At 36.5% G+C, this 24,803-nt stretch overlaps 1 protein-coding gene across 9 annotated transcripts in view; it reads right to left on the reverse strand.

Annotated features, from left to right (window-relative positions):
- Window positions 1-24,078, reverse strand: part of LOC132133802 (calcium-dependent secretion activator 2-like) — a 173,774-nt gene extending 149,696 nt beyond the window's left edge. For all 9 annotated transcript variants that reach the window (XM_059546785.1, XM_059546792.1, XM_059546791.1 and 6 more), the window contains exon 1: window positions 23,745-24,078. In XM_059546785.1, coding sequence (XP_059402768.1) covers window positions 23,745-24,050 — 306 coding nt within the window. In that variant the 5' untranslated portion in view covers window positions 24,051-24,078. The remainder of the gene's footprint in view (window positions 1-23,744) is intronic.
- Window positions 24,079-24,803: the final 725 nt, after the last annotated feature.

Genomic DNA, 24,803 nt, shown 5'->3' on the forward strand with positions numbered 1-24,803 from the left:
TTCAGGAATATATAATGAGTTTGGAAATTTAACTAAACCCATTCCATTTCAGTCAAATAAATTTACTAAAACTACAATAATTCAGATGACTGACTAAAACTTAGGGTGCTTTCACACTTGGTTCACTTGCCTGGTCTGCAACAGAGTTCGATTGCTCTCCCCTTCACCTGCCCCCGCTGGACTGTGTTCATATTATGTTATTTGGGTCCGAACCGCGGTTCCTTTGCGTCATCAAGCCAGCAGCTGTTTACTCCGTTGCTTAGTAACAGCGCCGTAGGAGAAGGTGGCAAATGCATTATAAATGCATTATGCACTTTTATATATTTACATCTTTGAACTGTTAGTTTTGTTTACAAAGCTTCGGTACATAACGGCACTTACCGTATTTTCCGGACTACAAGTCGCACTTTTTTTCATAGTTTGGCTGGTCCTGCGACTTATAGTCAGGTGCGACTTATTTATCAAAATTAATTTGACATGAACCGAGAGAAAAGAACCAAGAGAAATGAACCAATAGAAAACAATACCATCTACAGCCGCGAGAGGGCGCTCTATGCTGCCCAGTGCTCCTGTAGTCTACACTGAAGACATAGAGCGCCTTCTCGCGGCTGTAGATGGTAATGTTTTCTCTTGGTTCTAAATAAATGCAACTTATAGTCCAGTGCGATTTATAGTCCAGTTCGACTTATATATGTTTTTTTCCTCATCATGACGTATTTTTGGACTGATGCGACTTATAGTCCGAAAAATATGGTAAGTCTGTCTTACTAATGTACTGCAAATGATCTGAAGAACACTGAAGGCGACCAGAAATGAGACATTCAGCTCTCTGTTTGCAGCTCGTCAGTCAATATTGTCAGAAAAGTGAGTGAAAAATGCACACAAACACACATTTTTATCAAATAATACACAATTAATAGTAGTTCACTTCCACGATTTGTTACGACTGAGTTCACATCAGCAGTGAACCATACCGGAGTTCACTTGAAACGTACCCCACCCTTTTTAAGCGGACTCTGGTACGGTTCGCAGGTGCACACCAGAGTTCAGAAGACAGCTTTAACATCATCCAAACGAACCAAACTCAGACGAAGACTTCAGTCGAACCCAGGTGCACACCAAAAGTGCATGTGTGAAAGCACCCTAAGTGGCATTTTAGTCAGAAGACCATGGGCCCTATTTTAACGATCTAAATGCAAAGTGTAAAGTGCACGGCGCAGGTGCACTCAGGGTGTGTCCAAATCGACTTTTGCTATTTTAACGATGGAGAAACGGTTTATTTATTTATTTAGCCTACAAAAAAATTCTTATGCATTGCAATCCTTTGATTTTTTATATTTGGCATGTTTGTGTGCTGCTGTGCGTCCCTGTGTTTAATAAGCAGCGTGTACGCTCCTTAAATAACAAAGAAAAAACATTGCTCCAGACTTTAGACCAAGTTTGAGCTGGTCTATGGCAAAGTATATTTTCAGCTCCTTAAAATAGCATTGCGCTACCAATGCGCCTGAACACAGCTCTTTTTTAGACCAGCACGCCCATGGGTGCAAAAATGAGCGCAAATGCATTTGCTAATTAAACCTGGCGCTGGACGGGAAAATGCGAACGGTGCTGGACTGAAACTAGCAAACAAACTTGCTCTGCGCCTTGCGTCGCATTGCGCCGGTTGTATTTTAGGGCCCAATAACTAAAATTAATTCAAAATTTTCTGTCAAAATTAACACTGATAAACTAGATTATTTAGCATTAACCAATAGCCTGTGTAGCCAAAGTTCCACAGTTAAGAAGTAAAGTCATTTCAGGAGTGAATTACTTTGATTAAAAAAAGTAAAAATTAAAAAATAATTACAAAGATGTTTTTCTTTGAAATAACATGCTCAGATGAGCACAATAGGACTAGGAAAACGTAAACAGTGTCAAATCTGATTTCATATTGACTTTTCATAAATCAAGTAGGACACCTATTCTTCTTCTTGGAGAAGAAGAATAGGTGGGCGTGACTTGCGAAAAGAAAGTTGAAGACGTTTACAGAGAAAAAGAGACAGCAGGGAACAAAGACAAAGATCAGACATTCAGACAAGACGAACGATGGGCTGAATGATATTGAAGATGGAAAATAAAAGAAAAATGGAAAACATCTCCCCATGGCTATTCTTTCAAAGATGAGAGGGTTTCTAAGTAGTGGCACAATTAGGTTGCAGTTGATGGAGACACTACATGAAACAGAATAGCACTCCAGGCCAGCAATAAGAACCAGACTCAAATGATAGGAGCCCACACAAATACCTGACTGAAAATAGCTCAACAGATAGAATGTAGTGGGTGGATAACCATGAAAGAAAGTACCAGAATCCTTTCACAAGCAGCACCATGTGTAATTATTAAGCAGGTATATACTGTTTGTCCTAACTGTCATAACTCCCAAATTGGTTTCATGTCACATCAAATTATCTAGAGGTGCACTGATCCATTACTCAATATCGGTTATTACTCTGATACTGTCATTTTCTGTTGGATCGGCTATCGGTCAGACTAGGCCTATACAAATCCGATTTTCAGTATATACTATTCTGTGTTATTATTAAGCTCCATGAAAGGCATAAAAACATTATAAAACACTATAAAGTTCCATAGTTCAGTGTGAAGTACAGATTAAGTCGTTGTCAGTTATCTTTCATTCAGCATTCAAACTGCGCATTGCGCTCTGTTACGACAGTCAAGACGATGAAACTGTTTACAAGATGATTCAGTGTTCCTATTATTATACATGATCTGTAGATAAAGATCAATGTTTTTGCATAATAAGACTATCTTGCTGGAGTTTAGTACCGTTTCTAAAGCATGTTACTTTCTACTAGGTGTCTGTTAGATCACAACACCGGAGTGGAGAGCACTATGAATTGTTCTTAATGCACACAGTTACTGAAATTTAAAACTTTTAAAAGAAAAGGCTCAATAAACTATCAGATGAACACAGATATAATACCTTACGCATCAATATCTCTTCCCTTTGTGCTTTGAACTTCACTATGTGGAGCGCTGTGACTGTGTTGCTTTAAGCGCAAAATTCTGTGCACAGGATGTGTGCTTGTGCAGCTCGGTATAGGAGCCTTTCTGGTTGTCTTATCTATCATATGTTGCTGCATCATTACTGTGCCATACATTTAAAAATGTATTTTAATTTTATAGTATATTAATTAATATATAAATATATTACTTGTTTTACTTGTTTGAATGTACTTTGTACAACAATACAAAGAGCAATATTTAACATTTTACCAGATTTTGAGCTACACTTATTAACTTTAATTTTTTTCCCCACTAAATGTTTTTTTTGTTGTTTTTTAATGATTTTACTAAATTGTGCACTCATGGTTTTTCTACAGTAGCTTTTGCTACCGAATTATCTAGTTTATAGTAGTATTTTTTTCATATATTATTGTTATATATTTAGTCATTCATTGTTTTTCTTTAGAATTAAGTTGTCTATATGTGGTAAGTTCTGTTTAACACAAAGTTATGAATAGGGGAACACACTGAGGTATAGGAATTCTACACGGATTAAAAAAAAACAAATCAAAACAAAACAAAAACATCTGTGCTGGTATCGTATCGGTATCGGACGATACTCAGAATGTCTGGTATCAGATCGGGATTGGTTATGAAAAAGTGGTATAGAGCGAGTCCTTAAATGATCTTGACTAACAGTCTGACAGGAGATGATGTGCTGAAAGACTGGCACTGAAGCTTGCTTGAAAACTCCCCCGGAAATCCAAACAGTGTCAGTACATCTGCCATTAAGTCAAACCCATTTTATCTGTAACTGAAGTTTACTTTTTTAGGTAAGATCTAGTCTTCTTGCAAAGTGTTTATCCCTTCCTATTGTGTTCCACCATCTGCTAAGGCGAAAAAACTGATTCCTTGTGTCTTGTTTGGATCTCGCTGGTCCTTTCCCACGGGGACTCACAGCGAAGGCACTGTGGGTAACACCAGGGGAGAGGTACCACGGTGCAGCTCGCTGTCCTACAGGTCTGTCACAACTCACTTTGCCCTGAAGCTCCTCTCTGCTTACCACTGATAAAGAGCTGCATGCTGTGTGCGTGTGTACATATATACACCCACTCCAAGTTTTCAGCTCTTTCTGCTCATTTTCGAACCCTCACATTGCTTGGAGAATGTGTCATAGCTTGTTGATGGGAAGTGAACAAGGTGTTCTGAAAGTTCTGTGCTTGTCTGTTGGACTGATGCGATAGAGTCACCTTGAATAACACCATGAATCTCAGATACAACCCATCAGAAAGCTTGACACATGTTTATGTTTTTGTTATCCTGGTTCTTTTTCACACAAATGGGTGCAGAAAGAAAACTTGTTGATTCTGCCCTTTCTTCTTTGACTGTTTTTAAGGTGCAATTTGACTTAAGCATAAAAAATTTAGCGAGAAAAAGAGGTACAGGCTGTTCAAGTTGTAGTGTTGTGAACCTGGATGTCGATATTCAAAGTTCTCCCGACAGTTCCAGTGGACAACAAAACATGGGATGGCACCTTAAGATAATAAACCAGACTTCTACCCGGTCTTGTTTTTGTTGCAATCTAATTAGATACAGCATCTACTCTAACTGAGTGGTTTATGTCTAGTCAATCCAGCAGGACACATGTAATCATTGTAGCTGGGTACACTATTCCTTTTTGGAGTGGACAACATTTAAATCTCTGCTTATTGGTTTTCAGCATCTCGGTACGAGAGATTGTAACTCGTTGAAATTATATATTGGCATGCTGTCTCTCAAGGGTGTGTAGGTGGTGACTGAGGCACATTTATCTGCATACAGATGTCCTTAATGGCTGATTGCTCACTTTCACCTCCTCTCATTCAACAGCATCCGCTTCCTCAATCTCTTCACTCCTACTCACTTTCCTTCTTTAGCCCCCTTTCTGGTATTATTCTAAATCACACAAAACATGATGCAGAAGGGAAGAGGGAGCTTCCGGGAGCGTCCTCAGGCAAAATGTGTGAGAACAGTTACCCAGATAAGGAGCTTGCAATTATGCTTTTGACCCAAGTCCCTTGACAAGCCCTTCTTTCTCCTCTTACTCTCGACCTTCTGTCACTCTTCGAAGTGGTCGAGTCAACCCCTCAATCTCCTGATCTGCACTCTTCTCTCAGATCTCAAGCCCTCTATGAAGCCTTGATTTTCCAGCTCTTTACTCAAGGCTCTCCACTTCATTTCATTACAATGACCAAAGAAATCTGTATTAGGTGTGAAGGAGAAACAAGGAAAGGTTTTTTATACTTGAATTTATATCTGTTTTGATGGTGTCACAACTAGCTAGAAACAGGAGACTGAAAATAATCATTCAATAGTAAGCAAAAAAAACTGCCTTTATTGTCCATTTGGCCATTTTGAGATGATCCCAGTTTGAATATGTGCAACAATATTTGAAATAGGGGGAAAAAAAGACAAAAAATGAATTATTCTGAGTATCAATTGAGTATTAATTTATTGTCATTATTGTCAGTATCAATTGCGTATTAATTTATTAATTTCAGCATTTGAATGAAACATTGACAGTTTCTCACATGCAAGTGAATAAGCATCTGCCTATGGGCACAACCATTCATAAAAACAGTTTAAAACACATACTGTAACACACAAAACTGAATCAGAGTTAGGGGTGTCAAAATTAATCGTTTCTACGGTGCATTGCGATGCAGACGAGGACGATTCGGTTTCGGTTCAGTAATAGCCCATAACCGGTTATAATGTACTGACTCATTTCTGACGTCATCACCGCGTGCTTAGTCGTGGCATACAATGGCAGAGGAAGGCGAAACGCCTAAGCGTGCAATAAAAAATGCTCCAACCACTTTAAAAGCCGACATTTGGGCACATTTCGGCTTTTATCAACAACACGGTAAGCCCGACCTTGACAAGACACACGCTGTGTGCAAATCATGTCACGCAAAAACAAAATATGCAGGGGGTAATACCACCAACATGAGAAACCACGTCAGTCGTTTTCACCCCAAGCTGCAAACGCCTGTCAGTGCCATTGTGGATCCAGCTCAGCCAAAAATTTATCAACTTATATCAACGTTGCCGCCAAACTCAGTGCGAGGGCAGAGAATTACCAGAGCAGTGGCATCTTTTATTGCAAAGGATATACGGCCCTTTTCTGTAGTGGAAAACGGCACATTACATTAGCGATGACTGGAAGATTTTGTCTCATGTGCTGCAAACGTGAGCCGTTTATGAGTCTCACACAGGTGCTCATCTGGCAGAGCTACTGTCTCATGTCGTGGATGAATGGCAGCTATCACATAAGGATGTAGTGCTTGTAACAGATAATGCGTCGAACATGATCGCTGCAGCTCAATTCGGAAAATTCCCTCACGTAACATGCTTCGCGCATACGCTGAATCTGGCATCTCAGCGCGCTCTTAAAGTGGGCGCGCTCTCCAGGCTTTTGGGCAGAATCCGACGAATATCTTATTTTGTGTATTAAAAAACACTGCTGAAGTGCAGATTTAGTTTTTTGTATATTGATTATATTCAAGTAGGTTTGGCCTCTTGTTTATTTTGGTTTGTAATTTAATTTCAATGTCAATATTTAAATGTTTTACAAGAAAGTACACTGCACTATATAAGTATTTAAGTACACTCCCTGCATTATGCACTTTTAATACTTACATTTGTGTGTTCTAATCTAATGCTGCTGTTGTCTTCTGTGCCCAGACTTGAGTTTTATTTGATGTTTGATACATGCAAGAAGCCTGTTTCAGGTAAAATTAAAGGTTCAGTTCATATATCTGACTGCTTGTATTTATTGACAAAATTGTATACATGAAGCAAAATTGAAAAATAAGGATGCAGTGCATCATCAATGCATCGTGATGCATCGAGATAATCGAATCGAACTGAATCGATGACTTGATAATCGTAATCGAACCGAACCGTGAGACCAGTGTAGGTTCACACCTCTAATCAGAGTATAGGGAAAACTGACGGATAAGGCATGAAAATCAGAATGATCGCTTATATAAAGTGTCATTCCCAATTTCACACAAAAATATCTACTGAAGCATGCACAGTTTATTCAATCAGAAGTTGAAACAGACAACACACACACACACGCTCTTCATAGTGGAAACGTTTTAGTGATCTCCATGTGGGATGTTCAGCTTAAATGAAAGTGTCATTCAGCCAGTCTGTGTTCAGTCACAAGATCTCAACTATGTTGTTTGCTGAATAAAATGTACTTACTCAACCGCTGTTGTTTTAATAGAGAAACTGCAATTTGGAATTATTGGAATACTATTAGTAATTTTACTGTTATATTTTTTGTTTTTACCAGTGTTCATAATGTAGACAGAGAGAGTGCATTAATAGCCTATAATATCTTAGTATTTGATATTAATTAATATATTAAATAGGCTATAATATATAAGTACACTAGATGAGGTCAAATAAACCATGTGTACGAGTTCACATTCTATTGGTTTGTGCTTATTGGTGAAAGTGCAACCTGAAATTGTAAAAATACATTTGTCAAAGGACAAATTTCTCAAATGATAACAACCACTGCAATTATAATTTTGAGCAAATATATATTAGCGCTGCATGATTAATCAAATGCATTTAGTCAGTAAAGCCACGTCTGTGATTAGCAGTAAATCTCCATCACCTGCTTTTAGGTGGAACAGCATTTACTACACAGAGCCGTAGTTCTCTGACAAGCTATCCAAAATTGCATTCATAATTGTAGATGGTATAATTGTAGGATTATGAAATTGACGAAAACGTACGGGATAATGACAGCTTTCTCTGATGTGATTTGAAATTTTAGAAAAAAGTTAGCCAAAAGGTAGATTCGAACCTTAGTCGATTGCGTCAAAATGAACATAACACACGTTTTACCATCTGCGCCATTGAAGCTAATGACTGTCAGTTGTCTTTCGTAGTGTTGTCTAGCACCAATCACACATTGGTAAGTAGAGTTAGTGTAAATAGCTTCAGCCAACAAGGCAGGCTATTTGCACTCAGTTTAAATAGACACTCCGTGAAAATAAATCCTTCTATTAGATGATGTGGCTTCTTAGAATAATTAAGGAACACAATATTTCATTGTATTCTAAGCATTGATAAAGGCTATGTCTATTGGCATTTAATTATACTTTCATTATACTATATATTCATTATATTACTTTATTATGATAAAAAAATATAAAAAGAACTCAGATAAACCATATATCGCCATAGACGGGTGTGTTTATTAGTCAAGTTGAATCAATGAAAGCAGTTAAAGGTCCTATGACATGAAAATTTCACTTTCTGAGGTTTTTTAACATTAATATGACTTCCCCTAGCATGTATGTGGTCCCCAAGTTTCTAAAAATTTTAATCGGTGTAAATCGAGATTTCGCTATCTTTCTCTGCCTTTGAGAAAATGGAAGCTCAAACGGGCTGATCTTGAATCTCCTCTTTGTGACGTTGTAAAGAGAAATGTTACCTCCCCTTTCTCTGCTTTGCCCGCCCAAATATTTACATATAATTCAGTCGCAATGTCAGCAAAGGAGTTACAAACAGACTTTTATGATATGGATTCGACAGCACCGGCATAAACAGTGAGTAACAGTGTTCATTAATGCCTGATCTGTGATCAGTGATTTCTGATGTGTAGTTAATACACATTAGTTCACACAGACTTTCTTTCTAAGTCGTTTAATACTGTTTATGCATCAGTGAATCAAGCCAGTGACTAAACGATCAACTTCACGTTGTTTCTCTTAGTAGCATGAAACAAATCTGTTATTTAAATTGTGATTTAACTACAGAGAGCGATCAAAGAACGCTCCCTTTTTTTCGGAGCTCTCGCACATCGCGAGTATATCTGCACACTTGCCTAAACTGCCGTTACAATGAATGACGCTGTTATGTTGCACAACGGAGCTCTTACTGTATTCATGTGTTTGCTGTCAGTTCTGGTGAAAGCATTTTGTGAGAGAAAACGTGTTGCAATAATGACGAGATCACTGCATTCACGCGATAAACAGACTCTGTCTATTCAATACTCATCACTGCAGTCTTTCATGTGATGGGAAAAGATCGAAAAAATAATTATATAATCAACAAATCCACGATTCGTTAATCTCAACAGCTGTAATAGTAAATATATATATATATATATATTTGAGAGGGTTCCACATGTAATACGCATTTCAAATGCAAAGATGTCAGCCAATCACAACAGCTGTGGTTTACTCGGAGTCTCACAGCAGACACGCCCCTTCAAACAGAGCATTCAAGCCAGAGGGCTAATATCAGGATATAAAAAATGCTTTTTATTTCTAAATTTTAAATGTAAAAATCATACTAACAATATAAGTACACCTAAGGAAACATTCAAAAGCATTTAAAGAAAAGGAAATAATCCATGTCATGGGACCTTTAAATCTTCTGTTTATTGAGCTGCAGCAATAGTCATTTCCTGGATTTCTTCTTCGGGACATATATTTGGATTTTCAGCACGAGAGCGCCCTCTGGCCTCTGGATGGAGATGTACAGAAGATCACAGAACCGTGCTTCACTGAAAAATACGCATGACAACCACAACTTCTGCCTAATCGCGATCTATTGCCTTTGCAATTTAATTTAATTTAATTGTGCAGCCCTAATATACAGTACATACACTAAAATGCTCAGACATTTAGCTGACAGAAAAATGATAAGGTTGACTAAATATGAGAACTAAAAAGAACATTTGACACCGAGCCAAGACTAAGACTTAGGGCTGGGCGGCATATAGAGTTTGTACGATATATCAATATTTTCTTCATAAGCGATTTGATATGAGGCAATAGAGTTTATATAGATATACAGTAATTTGATACTAGCACATATGAAAATATAGCGGAGGACACAGACTGAGCTGCTGTGGAGAAAGTGCATATTCCAATTTGTTCTAAACATGTGACAAGCTTCATATTAAGGCCTTTAAACACCAGTAAGTCATAGTTTATAATTTCATTTTGCATATTACTTTAAGTGGCTGGGCCCATCATATGCTCTGACAGAAAGGCTGTGTGTGCCGCTGACAGAGACATTAGACTACTTATGCTGTTTAAAGTGTTTAATATGTGCCGTCTTCATGAATGCATAACTTACATTTCACAGGTATATTATCTGTAAATGTTAGAAAGCCATGGAAATATTGCAGTTTTTCAGTCAGAAGTACATGAGACTCTTGATTTGAGATTCTTCGCTAAATAAAGACAATAATTCTGACTAAAATATAAATTTCGCGGAAATATTTATAGTTGGACAATAAATCAGACATGTAGAACTTTAAACCCTACAGGTAAGTCTTTATGATAGCAATAGCACTGAATGTAAATGGGGTAATCAAAATAGCCTAACACAACTCTGTGATTTTGTTCTCATTTGTTCTCATTTATTTATTTTTAGTTTAGTGAATACTCTAATGGCTAATATTGCCCAAAATTTAAATTCCTTGTGCTTTGGTGAAAGATTCGGTTCCAAACAACAAACATGAATAAATAAAAAACAACAAACATGGTCAATGTGCGCAGCTGTCGGTTAAGGTTTAAATAAAGGGTTTTGAGTTACTAATAATCAAAATTTAACCTGGTAAGAATACTTAATGTTATCCGTGTTATATTTCTTTGAAGAAGATGTTAACTGTGACAAGATGATTGACAGGCCAGTTTACAGTGACAGGGTGCGTGTAACTTTGCAACAGTGCGGTCCATTAAAGGCGCATTTGTATGACATGATAGTAAGTCCCAAAGCTTGACTATGCTTCTACTACAAACTCAAAAGTGTGTACTTTAAGGTCATAGAAGGCACATTGGGATGAAGCACAAGACTGAATTTAAAATGGCTGACAAAATTAACATATTTAAGGCACAAAAACATGTAGCCACCAGGAGGAAAGATTTAGGTTTGAGACAACAGGAGTTCTGAGAGCAGTTTTCATATTAAATGAGCATTTGCTTCTTGGCTGCAGCTGTTTATCCATGGCTTATTCAGTATATAGGCCTAAACTGTGAAATAACTAAGAAAGAAATTGATAATTTCAGCTAATAATGGCTTGATTCTTGAACATATGTGAATCCCATCAACCAAATTCTTGTGAATCCAAATAAAACACTACCTGACATAGGGATATCCAGATAGGATTTTATACTGGACAAACAAATCACTGTGATGACAATGCAGTTCAATAGAGATAAGATACAGTAGCAAAGCTGACTGTCTTTGCTCTGCGTGATGCCATGGCTTTTTTACCAAACTGCAATGTTCTTGCTTGGCTTCTGGCAAAGCCTAAACCTTTTTCATGAGGTGGCTAATTATGTGGGTAGGTGGCTAATGAAATGGCCCTATGCAAGGGATTTCGGCAAGCACAACAATTGTATTCCACAGTTGTTACCACTCCACACGGCCTCATTTTGCACCTGGTTTTCTCTAAAGATTCTGGCAAAGCTGATATTTCTGCAAGGTCATTACCTACCTGCAGACTCACAAACAGTCAATATTTGAATACTTCATTTATATAGGGCACATTAGGGCTGTGCGATTTGAGACATTGCGATTTGCTAATCGCAAAAGCCTGCGATCTGGACGCTAAATTACATATGCATGTAACATAGCATATCCATGACTGTCAGCCTTGAGTGACAATCTTACTAACCAATAGAGTGAGGGCACCTCCGTTCTCCTCAAAAAGCACTGCTCTAACCAACTGTGTAAAGGCCCACCATTAAAAACAAAAAACAAAAACGATAGCAGGAGAGAGACAGAGTGGGATTATGGTGTCTACAGGGTTAGGTCAATAGTTAGGCAAATTAAAACTAAAGAAAAACGTTATGTAACTTGAGCTTTGAAGAGATTTTACAAGAGCTGCATCACAATGCATATCAAGAGCATCCCTTATTGAATGTTCACTATTCCCAATTCAGAAGATCGCACACAAAGCGTGTGTGATCAGACTAACTGCTTGCTAACATTTTCCACTTGTTCTTAAAATCCCAAATACAGTGTAACATGTAATACTTTCCAGTTCTTTATTTATATAAAAAATAAATATTTCCAGTGAAATTTAGTTACTAAGTTAATTCTATAAAATTAGTTATACCATTATAGTCCTGTCTGCTGAAAAAATTAAATAAATAAATAAATATTAGGGGTGTAACGGTACGTGTATTCGTACCGGACCGTTTCGGTACAGGGCTTTCGGTATGGTGCACGTGTGTACCGAATGACGGAATGCAATATTTTGTGCGCGGAACATAAGTACATTTTCGTGTTTCCAAACGAACATATTAAGTGGCGGAAGTCTCCGCGTTCAGCGCAAATCCCGTCCTGCAGCTGATTCTGGCCGGCGACACACTGGATGCGTGGCGCAAGCGTCTCAGCTGCGTAGCGTGTCCGTTTTTAACTCGGCTCCCATGTTAACAGGTTAGAGCTTGCAGACTGCCTGCGTGAGACGCGCATCTCAGGCGCGGCTCGAGCCGCGCGGAAAACGTGTGCAAGCGTGTTGGAAGCGTTTCCAGGCAAAATAGATTAGGAAAATATGTTTATATGACATTTTGTACACAAATACATATTAATTCATGACACTTTGATGTTTGAAAGTCTATAGGTTGACTAATTGAGATATAAATGTAATTTAAAAAATAAATTAATAATGATCGATTTTCAAATATTGCACCTGTCAAACAGTCTATTTTGCCGTCTATACTGTTGACTGTGTCCTTTATCAGTAGGCTTTATATTTATACTCAACATGAAGTATAGATATTGTTGTCATGAAGACAAGAGCCTGGTCTGTCGGCGGTCTCCCTGTCACCTACAGCAGCATGCTGGGATTGGTAATGCTGCACTGTAATCATAGTTATTTATTTATATTTTTCATTATATTTTATTATATGATATTGGTTTGAGACAGAGTATTTTATTTAGTGGATAACTTTGCAGCAGTATTTTATTTCTTATTCTATTTTTATTTTATATATATTGTATTAAAAAGTATTTTTAAAAAAGTGTATAGTAATAAACAACCTGCAGTTTAATGTTTGCATTTCTTTCCCTTACTGTACCGAAAATGAACCGAACCGTGACTTTAAAACCGAGGTACGTACCGAACCATGATTTTTGCGTACCGTTACACCCCTAATATATATATATATATATATATATATATATATATAGTACAGACCAAAAGTTTGGACACACCTTCTCATTCAAAGAGTTTTCTTTATTTTCATGACTATGAAAATTGTAGATTCACACTGAAGGCATCAAAACTATGAATTAACACATGTGGAATTATATATGGAATTATATACATAACAAAAAGGTGTGAAACAACTGAAAATATGTCATATTCTAGTTTCTTCAAAGTAGCAACCTTTTGCTTTGATTACTGCTTTGCACACTCTTGGCATTCTCTTGATGAGCTTCAAGAGGTAGTCACCTGAAATGGTCTTCCAACAGTCTTGAAGAAGTTCCCCGAGAGATGCTTAGCACTTGTTGGCCCTTTTACCTTCTCACCCCTAAACCATCTCGATTGGGTTCAGGTCCGGTGACTGTGGAGGGCAGGTCATCTGGCGCAGCACCCCATAACTCTCCTTCTTGGTCAAATAGCCCTTGATGCCTTGAGTGTGACTCTACAATTTTCATAGTCATGAAAATAAAGAAAACTCTTTGAATGAGAAGGTGTGTCCAAACTTTTGGTCTGTACTGTATATAGAACCCTCCCAAAACACAACTGAAAGGATTTCAGGGTTATAATGGGAATTGTATTGGATAGAACAACAGTAATTACTATTGGAATAATGCCAAAAACAAAAAGGAATTTTCTGATGGTTTCATGAAAACTGTAAGATTTTTTTTTCCAGCAGGGTAATGATACTTATACTGTGCTGCACATTATTTGACAATATTGAGCTGAAGCTTGTCTTTGCAAATGTAAAATCGCAAATCAAATCGCAATATCGGTTTGTTATCGGAAAATTTATATGTTCCCCATATCGCACAGTCCTAGTGCACTTGCCCTAAACATGCCTCCTAGAGCAGAGTGCCAAGCATGGTAAGCACCCGCTGAATCTTGCTGTGACTTCCTATCGTTGCACAGCAAGGAGATGGCCTTACATAACACTGTGTATAGATATGCATCTCATGGAGAGCAAAACTGACAAGGGAAGGGAAATATGACAAAGAAGATGGGACTCTGCCTCAAGTGAGGCATCCGCCTGCCAATCTCACCCGCCAGAGTTAAGGACTCATCTCCTGTGGAGAAACAGAGGCAAGTCTGCTTACATAAACAAAATCATAGTTATTCAGAAGAGGAAAAAAGGCCGAAAAACTATGCACAAGACTGTGCCAAGAGATTAGACATGTGGAGGAATGAGTGACTTCCAGGCTGCTGTTCGCCATCAAGAAATGGATAAGCTATCATGACTGTGAGCACATGAGTGCAAACATATGGGGCTTCACTTCAGAAAACTGAGAAACAATGAACAGATGAAAAAATGGAAAAAAGGCAAAAAGAGACTGAAAAAAGGAAGAGGGAGGGATGCTGAGAGAAAAAGGTATGAAAGAAATGGAACAAGACAGCTAGAGAAAAAAGCCTCAGCCCACTTGACAGTCCGAGTGTAAAGCAAAGGAAGGCAAACAATTTGCGGGGACAGAAGCTAGCTCTCATCTGCAAATAATCTGGCTCATAAACCGAGATTAGTCTCCCAGTGGGCAGATATTCACATTTAGATTTAGTTATTAAGCAGACACTCCTACTCATATTAGCATTATTCAAACATTCTGTATGAGTAGCAATTCCTGTATTTATATTTACCTACATATCAAAGCTAAAAATGATGAAGCTACAAAATGCTTTGGATCTAAAAAACATTCTTCAATTTACAAGCTGGGATAGACAACATATTACTAATCAATGTTTGTTACCACCCCAAAAATATGTCTATACAAAGAGATTGAGCAAAATTAAGAAGTGAAGAATTGAACTTTCAGTCCATTAGTTCCATTAGAATTGAACTGGCCATGCCCCATATACACTGAAGCGGAATATGAACTGGAATGGCAAGAAGAGGAATTCACTGAATTCAACAAAAATCAACATGTAATATGGTGTATTCTTGCACCCGGCCACACAAAAAGTATTAAATAAGATGCAACTATAAACTACATATTAATTTCTATTTGTTCTATCCATCTTTCCATCTAATCATTTCTCTGTCTTTCTATAAGGTCTCTAATGTTTGGCTTAAAATGTATATATATATATATACATATATATACATATATATATATATACACACACACACACATATATATATATATATATATATATATATATATATATATATATATACACACACACACACACATATATATACACATATATATATATATATATATATATATATATATACACACACACACACACACACACACACACACACACACACACACATATATATATATATATATATATATATATATATATATATATATATATATACATATATATATACACACACACATACATATATCTATATATATATATATATATATACACATATACACACACATATATATATATATACACATATACACACACATATATATATATATATATATATATATATATATATATATATATATATATACACACACATATATATATATATATATATATATAAACATGATTTTCAATTAATTTTAATTCTACTTCCTTACATTTAATTCTAACTGCAAATCTGCATCTCGTTTACTACATCAATTCAATTTTAACAATTGAATTGGAATTTAAACAGCATTCTAATTTAATTTTGATATAACCAATATAATCCAACATAACCTCTCTTGGATGGGTGTTAATTTTGCTTCTAGCTATGCAGTGTTTAATCGTATACTGGCAAGCAGATGAATGAATTAAGACTCTCACGAAACCTGTCAAGAACATGAGTGATTTTTTTATATCCAAAATAGAAAAAAAAAACAAGTCTGGATCAGAATCTAACCAGCATTTCATCAAATATTCAACCATTAATTTCACATTATAAGGAGAATGTGAGGGCATATTTCAAAGGGCTGAAGCTGAACTGCATTGACTGCAACAATACAATGGCTCAAAACACTCAATCAAATCCATAAAGGAATGGCTGAAGGAAACAAAAGGGTGAGTTACGAAATGGGAATGTCAAATCCCAGATCTTTACCTTATAGAAATGCTTGCAGGTTAAACAGAGTAGTATGGGCACAAAATTACCAAAGACCAAACTAAATGCAGTTTGTAACTGTATAAGCTCCACTATATGGTGGATCTATCACATTAGTGGTCACCACATCGCTCAAGTTGCCTCAAGCTGGTAATTTTGTCACTCTAAAACTGTAACAACAGAAAAACTATTTCTCTTCATGAAAATGTGTTGTTAATTGAACATGTTGTAGCATTACAATTCTGACTTCATAATACTGTTTACCATCAGGGTGAAATATTGCACAACAGTTTTATATGAAACATTTCCCACACTGACATATCACTGGAAGATCACTGACATATCACTGGAAGATCCCTGAAATGTGTTAACAAGGACGTGAACAGGTGCATGAGGGGCCTTCTAGTTCGCTGACACTTTTAGTCGTGTGAGTAATCCATTAAGAATGAGTACACAAAATCCGATTAACGGCAAATTACCTTCACCTCTCCATTAATAATTTGAACAATTTGAATAATAATTATGTTTGAAACTGAAATTTAATGACAGCGTATTTTTTCCATGAGACAGTAATGTGCGATAATGCCTACAGCGATGTCTGTTTTATTTACAGGTGAAGCACATCTTGGCACATTTATTACACCTTCCACATTTCAGAATTAGCCAGTGGCAATAACAACATATAAGGCCATGACATTCAGAAAATGAGTGCACTCTGGATTACATACAAATAAAGGGAATAGACTGAAGCTACACATTTTTTGCAATGATCACTCAAATCTCGTGATCAAACACATAATGATGTGGCAAAGATATGTAATGAAGGCAGGGTATTTAGACATTTAACAATACATTTTATTACCTAACATGAGTCTGGTATTACTGTAGTGCACTGAACTAAGAAGTTGAAGTTTATTCAACTTTATTTAAATTCAATTCCATCTTTATTCAGCTGAAGTTTATTTCACTTCTGTTGGACTGTTGGAAACTTACTAGAGAAGTGTAACAGAATATACCTCTGTAAAAATATAACCTACTATTAAAATTCACGTCTTAAGCTCTTTAATGCCCTTGAATGTAAAGTATGTTCGTGTCAAACTGGAATCATGACGGAACATCCTCTGTAAGTCAACTTATGGTCAGCAAAGCACTTATGGTCAAATAGAACAAACCTTTGAAGTGATAAGAGAACAGTCGCAAGGAACAGGATTAAGAACCACTGCTTAATAGCATTGCATCTTACCAATGAGGGCTAAATCACCATTCAACAGACTCAAGCCACTACTGCACAAATTAGGTAGCAAGTGCAACTTACCATTAAGACAACGTTTGTCTCAAGAGTAGTGAACATACTGCTTGAATGCTGCTGCCAAAACAAGAGATGTCCTTACTGCAGTGAAAGGGTTGGCTGGTTTAACTATCTCGCAAACGCGGTGGCGGCTCTCCAACAAAGTCCGGGGGATCCCTTCAGACTTTGACCGCCCATAACTCCTGGAACCTGGGGGCTATCGATGCTGGGGTTGGTCTCATTCTAGAGAAGGCCTCGAGGTATTAACTCGATTCAGCTGAAGGGATCCCCCAAATTTGGTGCGGATCTGCCATTACAGAGATATGGCCGTTCAAAGTTTCTATGGTATTCCATACACTTAAACTTTATAGCGTTTCATCCAGATTGCTGGTAGCAAACAATGAAGCTCGCTCTGCTGGCAAACTACATTATTACACCATTTACAAGCTTTTTATCTGCATTTTATGTTCTAAAAAAAAAAAAAAAAACATCAAATCGGTGGCATATCAGCAGCATACATTATATGCCGATACCAAATTTATCTGCCACTGGCTCATATCGGCCAATAATTCAGCAAAACGATATATCAGTCAGGCTCTAAAATAGAATAATATAGCTGCATTTTTGCTACACTTGCATCAAATTTATGTAGGCTGATATCTAGAGCATGTAATCATCACTAAACATGCAGAAATTAAGAAATTAAAAAAAGAATATTACAGATAAAATACTTGCTGAAACAAATTACTAACTTTTTTCCAAAAGTTTTAGCAATAGCATCAGTAAAATTATTTAAATAAGTTTAAAAGAATTTGCTGTATATTGGAAGCGGAGACATTCAATGTGGACACACTTTGTTACTGTGAAACAGTAATCTTTCAGTTAAAATGTGTATATTTTATTTCTTTAAACAAGTAAACTTTGTTTCTTTGTTCTGGTAAACTGAAATTTCCACCTACCCACATGATTATAAAAAAAACTTACTGACATTTTGTTTTGAGGAAAAAGCCATATGTTTGTTCTATACAAAAATGCAGTTAATAAGTGTTTTACCTCTTTCCCATATATCTTATCTCACTAAAAAAAATTGTCCTGGAATATGCTACTGTATATGACTATATAAATAGTCATAATCTCATTTTGTCCCAAAATGCAAAAAAAAAACAACAACAACAAAAAAAAAAACTTCCAACACTAGTTAGCACAATATCCAATCCAGAATCAAAGCATTCATATAAACTGTATGTGGTATAATTGTGAATGTTTTAATCCAAATGAGGCTCAACAACACATTCAAAGTGCCCACATTCAAATCCATTGTTCATTTGCACTGAATTTCAGCATATGCTCCAAATAAAAGCTCTGCAATACACTTGAATAACACAAAAATGGTTTTACAGCATGGTGGCTTTGGGAAAAACACATACATGTCTCCCTTGTGCCCAAAGCAACTTATTACGAAGAGTGTAAGAAAGAAGACACTGTAAGATAAGTCATAACAAAAGAGAAGGTTAAATCTAAAGAGGGCAAAACTACAATGCTAGTGCATGGCTGTTCATGATCTGATACCTTTTGATAGCACAGACTCTAAAAGGCATTGTGTCACTTGACAGTGTATCGGAGATTAAAGAAGCACAGTAAAATTATGCAGAACAATGCCTTCAAGTTCAATATGCCATAAGCACACACGTAAGATCTTGAACAAAGTCATTCAAACACTCTGGACAGCTCTAAAGACAGAAGATGTGTGTATGTGTCCCTAGTGGCTGTAAAAGGATAAGCGGCAGCATACTTACACTGCCTGACTTCTATCATGTGAAGTGGCACATCAAAAGTGAAGGATGGCTAATCACATGCAGTGCAGTAAAGGAGTCTTCTCACTACCTGCATCATAACCAGGAGGAAAATAGTGCCTCAAGGAATACTTGAATATCACCTGATCAGATCTGGGAAGCAGAGGTTAACTTCTCATTTAAGCAGCAAAGATATTTCTATGAGCCATGACAGAAAAATCAATAATCTGCCCCTAGCTACTCTCAAGATTGCCTCCAACTGAGAATATTTATTCAACAAGACTAAGGGTAAATTTATTTATTCTCGATTGTGTGTGTAAATAAGAGTGATACTTGTGTCATCTGACTTTTATGGGGAGGCCATGGTTGGACACTTAAGCATTTTGATTGTACAATAGGCCATAATTCTAAATTAAATGGAGGTCATGGGGTCTTATTGGACGCATATAACTCAGTTTTTTTCTGCTTTTGCACTATATGATTTGGAGGATCATATAGACTCATATTTGTGAAATTTGTAAATCTTCTGACAATTAATGTAAACATAAAAATTTACAAATCAGCACATACCCAGGAATTCTTCTTTTACTATTTCTGTCTACAGTGTACATTTGCTTAATGTGAAGAGAATTCCAGTAAACTAAACTGAAAGGTGGTATTTTTCTAATGCATCTTGTACTTGAAATCTACACAAGCATAGTTTATAAAGTAACTAAATAAAAAATAATTATAGTGTAGACCACCATACCAATCCCTGTTGGTAAATGCCAAAACAACTGTACACTGTCTTGCTGCAAAAACCAACTTTCTCAATAAATTCCATTCAAAATCGTCTGTTTTAGGAGTTACTATATCTGATGTGCAATTTTGTTATATTGTACCAGATGTCTTAATTATTTGTTTTACCTTTCTGCTGCCCTCGTCATAGTTCCAGATAGCCAGTTATGGTGCCATCAGCATCATGACATCATTTCCTGTGTCTAAATGGGAATGCTAACAGATAGCTTTCTCAGGTACAGTTCTCCTCAACAAATCACCAAGAATACATAATTTTGGGGAAAAGCTTTTATTTTCTCATTTGCCAACTGTTGTTAATGGGTAGCCTATGCATAAAAATAAAATTCAGACATATTTAATGTGAATTCTTAGAACAAAAACAAAGATGAGATTTAGGGCTGGGCGATATATCGAATATTAGCGATAATATCGGAATAATTTTGACGACGATGTACAATTTGAATATATCGGGAATATCGAATATTTCAAATTCAAGCATACTTTCCCAAAAGAACGCGCCGAATGTCCAAAAAAGGGAAAATGTCCTCTACGCCCCTCTACTACGAGAGCTTTAATGATAGCGGTTGCCAGATAACAAGAGTTTAAATCTCCGAATCAGAGCTCCACTGTTACAAGGATACATTTTCTGCCCGGTGTTTGCTTATTTTAAGCAATCTGGCAACCATGCGCACGTGCTCACTCCTCATTGCGGAAGAGCCGCTGACGATAATCTGAAAACACTAACAAGCTGGAATTGAGCGATCTAATGAAAGTGTCGTTCAGCCGGTCTGTGTTCTGTCGTGAGATCTCAACTGTATTGTTTGCATTTGTGATCGCAAAATAAATGCACTTACTCGACCGCTGATGTTTGAATAGAGAAACATAGGCTATGGCCATTTGGAATTACTATTGGGGAATTTCACTGATATGTTTAACAGTTTCCATAATATAGACAGAGAGAATGCAAAAGTCTTTGGTATTAATTTATATATATTTATATATAAGAAATAGCTATGTGCTTCAGCAACTAGCTCCCCATCTAAGAGGGTTTTTAGTGTCAGTAGGAACATAGTTTCATGCCACAGAGCTTTTCTTAAAACCACAGACAGTTGACAGACTTGTGTTCTTAGCTTAAAAACTTGTTCAAAAAATTAAAATAAAATACTTATCCTAGTTGCATATTTTAAATTGTGAATTGCATGCACTAAAAAGTTGACAGAATGCACTTTCTGTAACTGTTACTTAATTTGCACTTAATAGGCCTACATGTATTCATTTAATAAAATGCAGTAAGTGATCTCTTGGTCTAGATTTTTTAACTGCTTAAATTAGCTGTTTAATCTAAATAGTTTTTTTTTTTTTTTTTAATGGGCAAAAGAAAATCATGTTTTATTTTTTATTATTTAAATGCAAATGCAAACATATCGAGATATATATCGAATATCGTAAAACTTTTGACAATATCGAGATATAATTTTTTTTTGTATATCGCCCAGCCCTAATGAGATTAGTAACCTGGACTTGTAATGTAATTTGCAGGTCCTACAGGTGCTAAGTTGATAACAGGTTATCATCAATCCTTATTTCCAGGATATTTTCAGCTTTAGAAGTATAATTACATGCATTAAGCAACAACTAAAATCACTTTATAGGTCGATTCCAAAAGCTGTATATGACAGAAGTAGTGGGTGCTGGTAAATATAACATATGCAATTGTTTTCAGAAGTGATTCTACATTTAGACTATACCACGAGGTGAGAAAACTTCCAGAACAAAACTGCTGTTCAATGGTGACCATTCAAGTTTTTGTTCTCTTACGTACTTAAAATGGACAGTTCACACAAAAATAAAAAATCTGTCACCAATACTCACCCTCAAGTGACACCTCCAAACTGACAGCTTGGAAATGTAGATTATCAAGACTGTAAATTGGTGGTCAAAAATTATGAATGTTAAAAATATTCATTTGAATTCCAACGATGAACGAAAGCACTTGTGGTTTTAGAACATGGAGGGTGATCAAATGATGACTATTTTCATCCCTGGATGAACTATTCCTCTGCACAATGTACCATGCTAAAAAAAAGATAGTATAACGGACATGACGCAGTGTAACCAAGACCATTTCCTCCCAAAGTCACCTCTTTAATTTTATCTCATCTGCAAGTAATTGTGAAATGAAGACCAGTGCTTTATTACCCTGAGGCAACATGGAGCAATATTCACCATAAAAATTAAAAGACTTGAGGAAGCATTTGGGTTCCTCAGGCTGCCACACTGGTAGACCCCTCTTCAGAGCCTCTAGGCACCCTTCTGAAGGTGCCTCAAAAATTGTGTACTCTTAGAAGTTCAAAATATGTTTCAAGTGCCTCAAAGCTTTTCTCTTCTGATGGGGTTACAGAGGGAATTGTTGACAATCTTAAGAGTTCTTGCAAGAAGTTGCAAGTTGAACTGCCTTTTTCAAATGGGTGCCTAGAGGTTGTCCAAAGAGTTCTACCAGTGTGGTAGTCCAAGAACCACAAACAGAGCCTAAAATAATAAAAAAATATATTTTTGTATATTTACAGTGATGTTGCATCATGTTACCTCAGGGCAACAAAACTATTTTGTACACATTTTAAACACGATGCATATATTATGACAACCAACTGGTTAATTATTAGGGTTTTTATTGGTCACGCTACATCCTGCTGGTCATTTTAAAATCAATTTCTGGCATGAAGCATACATTTTCCTCTAAAGAATTTCCTTCAGAAAAGCTATTTTAATTCTTTTTTTTTTCATAAATAATTCACATATCTGTATACTGTTATTTATGCTATTAGGAATTGCTTAAATGTGTTTTGTGCCTACAAACAGTGAAACAATGAACTGAACACAGCTTACCTGTGCAGATCTCACACATGTAACTACTACAGAATGCATATAGCAAATGTCTAATGTTATAAATTTGTTTCTAATTGTTTTATATTATTAATTAGTAAAATATCTACCCTTTTAGCATTCATCATATTTCAAGTGCATTTAAGTAAAATTTTAGGAGTGAATTCCGTTAGACTGCCACATTGCAGTTAGTGTAAAATAGAAAAACGGTTACAGGCAATAAAACAAGTTTCTCAATTAAGTGTTTACAATTACAGTATCTCAATCTTACTACCCATTCTTAAATAAATAAACACTAATTATTTTTAATCAACAAACCAAAATATTACTATAGGGAATATAGAATAAGTCTTTTGCAAAACAAAGCCAATTAAACATTTTCTAACTTAATAACATCTGCAAAATAAGCATGATACTAACCTTTACTTGCACTATTTAATCAATGCATAAGCAATTTAGCTTGATGCTCCAGCTAGCTGATAGGAATGAGCACAGTAAACAAACACCTTACTACTCATTTAAAAGAATTTGCAGTTGACAAGTCTTACACCTCTTCTTTAAAACATGTAAATAAATTGTTTGCAAACTACTGAACCCAAACATCGAGCACCTGACCGATGTGCTTGGTGTAAAAAAAGACCAAAGTTTGCCTTAGAGAACAGGTTTGGCAGCAGCGGATTCAACGGCTTGAGGTGAGAGTCATTTAAAGCGCGAAATATTCCAAACTGTGCTTTAACGGTCACTCACCTTCTGCTGACGGCGAGCCATATCTGTGGGCTGTTTGGCGTTAAACGGATAGGCGATACATCTTAAAACAAACACATAAATTTGAAGTTTAATTTTCCTCTCAGCTTCTTCTTTCTTAAGTCTCTCCTGGTCGGTTTTGTCCGCCTCGGCGGGAGAAGGGACCGATTCCTTGGTTTGGGTTCGCGGGGCGTCCGACGTCTTTCCAGGTTTGGGACTCTTTTTAACAGGTTTCCCAGATTTAACGGGCGGTTCGTCCTCATGTGGTAGTTCGCCCTCAGATTCATCGCTGGAGGACGGGTCCAGCATTGTCGACACCCAGGAGGCGACAACTCCTCACTGACGACCTCGACCACAAAAGCGGAGTTTTTTTATATTCCTGAGAGAATGTCAAATGTGACAGTCGCGACACTTTTGAGGGCGGAGTCAATCCGAGAGCGTTTCGAAGAAGGTTGGATTGAACCACATTATTTCTCTCCTGAGAAGAGAGCGCGAGCGTGAGCGTGAGGAGGTTAGTGCAGTTATGCGAAACAGGTAGGCAACCTGTGGCAACAACATTCAACACGTGGGAGGTTCCCTTCTTAAAGATGTAGTCTGTAGATTCCGATGCAACTGTAATGTTTTCATGTTACATTTACACCACTAGTAATAAGCATTGATAAATTTAGCACTGTACCTGTTAATTTTTATTATCAAAATTCAATGCCAATCAATGCCACAGACAAATAGTAGGGTACAACTGGGCAAAAGGCCCACCTTAAGAAAAAATGTGCTGTTCACTGTGCCTAAAAATATATAGGCTACGTTGTATTGGACATTAATGGAGCAACAGATTTTGTGTGGAAATAAATCATTCATTAAGGTTGTTTATTTAGTTTAAAAATTGAACTAAATAAAAAAATCTTATAAATATATGGAGTGGCATGAGGTGCCTTTTAGCTTTTTTGTTAATACTTGTTCAAAACAACCACTTTAGCAAAGTTTGTGCTATCTTCTGCTATATATATACATAAACATATTTTAATGACAGTATATTTATTGGAAAAAAAATTTTTTATTATT

This window comes from Carassius carassius, chromosome 50 (assembly GCF_963082965.1).
Source record: "Carassius carassius chromosome 50, fCarCar2.1, whole genome shotgun sequence".
Classification (NCBI taxonomy): domain Eukaryota; kingdom Metazoa; phylum Chordata; class Actinopteri; order Cypriniformes; family Cyprinidae; genus Carassius; species Carassius carassius.